This window comes from Tursiops truncatus, chromosome 2 (assembly GCF_011762595.2).
Source record: "Tursiops truncatus isolate mTurTru1 chromosome 2, mTurTru1.mat.Y, whole genome shotgun sequence".
Lineage (NCBI taxonomy): Eukaryota > Metazoa > Chordata > Mammalia > Artiodactyla > Delphinidae > Tursiops > Tursiops truncatus.
The window spans coordinates 104,442,868-104,446,715 of NC_047035.1; the positions used below are offsets into that span (position 1 = coordinate 104,442,868).

At 58.2% G+C, this 3,848-nt stretch overlaps 1 protein-coding gene across 1 annotated transcript; it reads right to left on the bottom strand.

Annotated features, from left to right (window-relative positions):
• Positions 1-1,741, bottom strand: C2CD4B (C2 calcium dependent domain containing 4B). Its single transcript, XM_073801105.1, has 2 exons — positions 1,423-1,741; positions 1-1,239 (listed from the first exon to the last, which is right to left on the bottom strand). The coding sequence occupies exon 2, from the start codon at positions 1,197-1,199 to the stop codon at positions 81-83; it is 1,119 nt and encodes a 372-aa protein (XP_073657206.1). The 5' UTR covers positions 1,200-1,239; positions 1,423-1,741; the 3' UTR covers positions 1-80.
• Positions 1,742-3,848: the final 2,107 nt, after the last annotated feature.

Below are 3,848 nucleotides of genomic sequence, written 5' to 3' on the forward strand. Positions count from 1 at the left end.
TTAGAAAAATGAATAAATAACATTTATTTGGTACAAAGCGGCTGGCGGTGTCCGAGAGGCCCCAGGGGCAGGGCGCGCCCTCACAGGAGCAGGAGGGGGCCCAGCAGCAGCTCGCCCTGGCCCAGCAGGCGGCCCCGCTCCAGCCCGCGGCCCCGGTTCTCGGCCTTGACGCGGACGGCCAGGCGACGCACCTCGTCCTCCGAGAGCCCGTCCAAGCACAAGTCCTGCTCCAAGACCGCCCGGCGGCTCAGCCGGACCACGGCGCCCCGCGGCCGGCGCGTCTGGCCCGGCGGCTGCAGAACGAAGCTGACGCGGCAGCCGACGGGGACGCGGGGCTCGGCGGCCCCTCCGGCCGGGTCCTCGGCGCGGAGCAGCCGGACGCGGAGGCGCCCGCTGTCCCGACTGTACTCGACGGCCAGGCGCAGGGCGCCGCCGGCGCGGTCCAGAGTCACGGTGCCCTCAGCCTCCAGGCGCTCGGGCCGAGGGTCGGGGGGCCGCGGAGGGGACGTGGCGGGGGCCCGGGCCGGGGACCAGGAGCCGGAGCGGCGCCCGTCGTCGTCGTCGTCATCCCCGTCCCCGCTGGAGACTGAGCGGGCGCGGGCCAGGCCTCGGCTCCTCCCGGCCCGCAGTGCGCGGCGCAGCAGCCCCTCGGGAGCGCGCAGGAGGCGGCGGCCGTGGGGCCGCGGGGCGAGCGCAACCGGCGGGAGGGGGCGGGCGGGGGCCACGGGAGGCGCAGCAGGGACTCTTCCCGGGGGCGCGAGGGGGTCGCCGCCGCCGCCGCCGCCGCCGCCGAAGGTGCGGGCCCGGGGGCGGGGCGCGGGCAGGAGCGGGGCGGTGCCCGAGCCCCCAAGGAAGAGCGACTCCTTGCGGCGGGTGTGCGGGCTCTCGAGTAGCGCGCAGAAGCCGTAGGCGGTGCGCGCACGGGGCAGGTGCGGCAGCGAGAGCGCGGCCTGCGAGCGTGGGTCCCAGTCTGTGCGGCCCGCGCCGTCGTAGGCTCCTCGAAACCAAAGGTCCGGCTCTGCAGCGCACCGCCGGGGCAGGGCGGCGGCCTGGGGCGAGGACACTGGCGCGCAGGGCGCGGGCAGCCGCGGTGGGATGCAGAACTCGGGGATGCGGTCCGGGGTGAGCACGTTGGAGAAGGCAGGCTCCAGAGCCGCGCGGCCCGCGGCCGAGGCGCGGAGTTTCCCGAGGAGCCGCATCCTCCGAGGCTGGGCCTGGGAGTGGGGGGAAGAAACGCTCCTGCGAGGGAGAGAAGCTACTAAGTTTGGACGCCCGGGGCCTCTCGGCAGTGCCTGGACCCCTCCCCGGAGCCCTCTGGGAGTGCCAATGCTCCTGCCAGTCCGGGCCGAGCTCTCGCGCGCCCACAAAGCCACCCGCCTTCCATTCATTGTTACTAAATAAACGAAGAAGTAGAAATCAGACCTTTGCCTCTTCTTCAGTCCCTCTGGTTCCTGAGTTGCAAGTTCAGTGCCCGTCCCCTTGCGGTCCAGGCAGGCGCGCCAGCTTCAGCACTGTGGCCGCGAGGTGGGCGCTCCTCACTTATATCGGAGGCTGAGCCCCGCCCAGCTGGCCCGGAGCCCAACCCTTGGAGTCGCTGGACGGCCCGCCCTCCCGGCCGCCCCTTCTCGCCAGCACCAGGCCCTGTCGCGGGGGCTCTCCTGGGAGCGAAGCTGTGGCGAGAGCCGGCACCCTCTGCTCAGCCCTGGGACCTACATCCGCTGTGCGTGCAGGGAACCGCCAGTGAAAGGTTGCCGGTGGAGGAAGGCTGCCTAGTCGGCCTGCCAAGGGAGAATCGGCGGCTGAAAATGTTGGAGGTTTCTTGGAGAAGGTGCAGCTGGATACGGAAACAAGAATTTCCCTTTTGCTGGGAGCTAAATCCTGCCCCCCCCGGCCCCCCGGAGGTGACCTACACGTACTAGCATCTTCCGTTTTACTGCCCCCACGAACCTGCAGTGTGTAGACACATATAGTTCCCATGGTACTCGTGTACTTATTTATGCGTCTGTCCCCCTCCGTTAGACAGTGGCCTTCTTAGTAGTATAGGGCCTGGCTCAGTCAGTGCCATATATATTGGTGGAGTGGGTGAATTAATGTATGCAAAAATTTCTGAATGACTACAGGCTCTGCCTATCATCTTGATGGTCACAAAAGGTGGGGTTTCCGGCTCACGCCCTAAAAATGACACTTGGTATTTCCAAAGCTACCCCTTTCTCTCTGCTCCAGCATGGAGGTATCCAGCTAGAAAGCACTTCACAGAAAACCCAGATGGCCTCTCTCCCCACCCCGCCCCCAACCTTCATTTTCCAAGATGAGAATACTGAAGTCCAGTGGGACTTGAGGAAATTCCATAAAAGTTCAGTGGAGCTAGTAAATGGCAGAAACTGGAACTAGCAATTTCCTGTCTATTTGGCTTTGTATGTGATGCTTCCTGCTATCTGAAATGCCCTCCTCTGCTTTTTTTCTCTATAGGAACTCCTTTTTTTTAGTTCAGCCAGACATCATCCCCTTCAGAACATTTACTCAACTCCCCCACTACAGTTCTCAGCCGCTTCATGCACATTCTATGGACCACATTGCTGCATTTAGCAGGCTGCTTTGGAATTTTTGGTTTACAGGTTTGTCTCCCCTACTAGACTGTGAGTTTCTTGAGGGCAAGGACTGCAGTAATGCAACCGGAGAGGAGTCTGGTGGACCTACTATGAATACATGTAAAATAAATAGAAGTGCTGTGATCCAGAACCTGGGTCTGCCTCCATCCCAAAGCAGACCTAAGGGACAAGCCTGGTTGTCTTATTCAACTCCTCCAGTTTCAGCATCTGGAGATGCAGTGCCAGGCAAATAATAATTGCTCAGTAAATATTTGATGAATTATACCGTGTTGAATTCAGCCTGATCTACAATCCAGGTCTTATGACTGTCATGTGCTTTTAACCACATATCTGTCTAACTGCTTTATTCAATGTCTTTCTCACAACAAACCAGTGCAGTGGACATTGCTTCTGTTTACGATATAAGAAACTGAGGCTCAGGTTAAGAGACTTGTCTAAGGTCGTTCAAATTATGAGTCACAGCCCATGTATTGTAAGTCCTAGCTTTTTGCTAATTTCTTCCTTCTCTCTTTCCTGCCTTCCTCCCTCCAACCATCCACTCAGTTCAATATCATTCACTGAGTTCACTGTGTGTCAGGGCACGTGTTCATGGTTTGTATTGCACTTGACACCCAGAATGTTAATTCTTAAAGCAACTCAGTGTGCTAAGTATTTTCCATTATCTCTGCTTTGGAATAAGTACCATCATTTCCAAATATTTAAAGGTAAGGAGAGTGAGTGTTTTCCATGGATAAGTAATACTTTCTTTTTAAGTTGATCACTGCTGCCCTCTGTTGTGTGCTTTCTGATACGGCAAGCATGAATCCCTACGCAGCCGGAGAGCAGCAACCAGACCCGCTGCAGCCACACCTGCAAGCGGAGGAGTCCCCAGGGGATCTCGGACTGGATCCTTTCCTATTGCTTCTGCAGGCCGGTCTGCAAATCCGTGAGCCAATGGTCTTCTCTGAAGCAGAGCAACTAGCATTATAGCCTGCTTATGTGCCAGCCCGCTTCCAACGAGACCTCAGTGAAAAGGGCCTTCGTGACATGAACACACAAACATTTCAGCAGTGAGTAAATCCACTGGAAGCAGGACATGGGATTTGAGAAACTGTGCTACCACCACATCCATGTTCACAGAAGACCATAAGCATGGCTATAAATGCAATCTCTATGCAGAGGGTTTTCCAAAACTATTAGTTTTCCATGGATCAATATTCTACAGAAGAGAAATAAGATACAGGGAACTTAACTTACTTA

Excerpts from the sequence above, each read along its gene's own strand:
- C2CD4B (XM_073801105.1), bottom strand. The coding sequence starts at position 1,199 with ATGCGGCTCCTCGGGAAACTCCGCGCCTCGGCCGCGGGCCGCGCGGCT.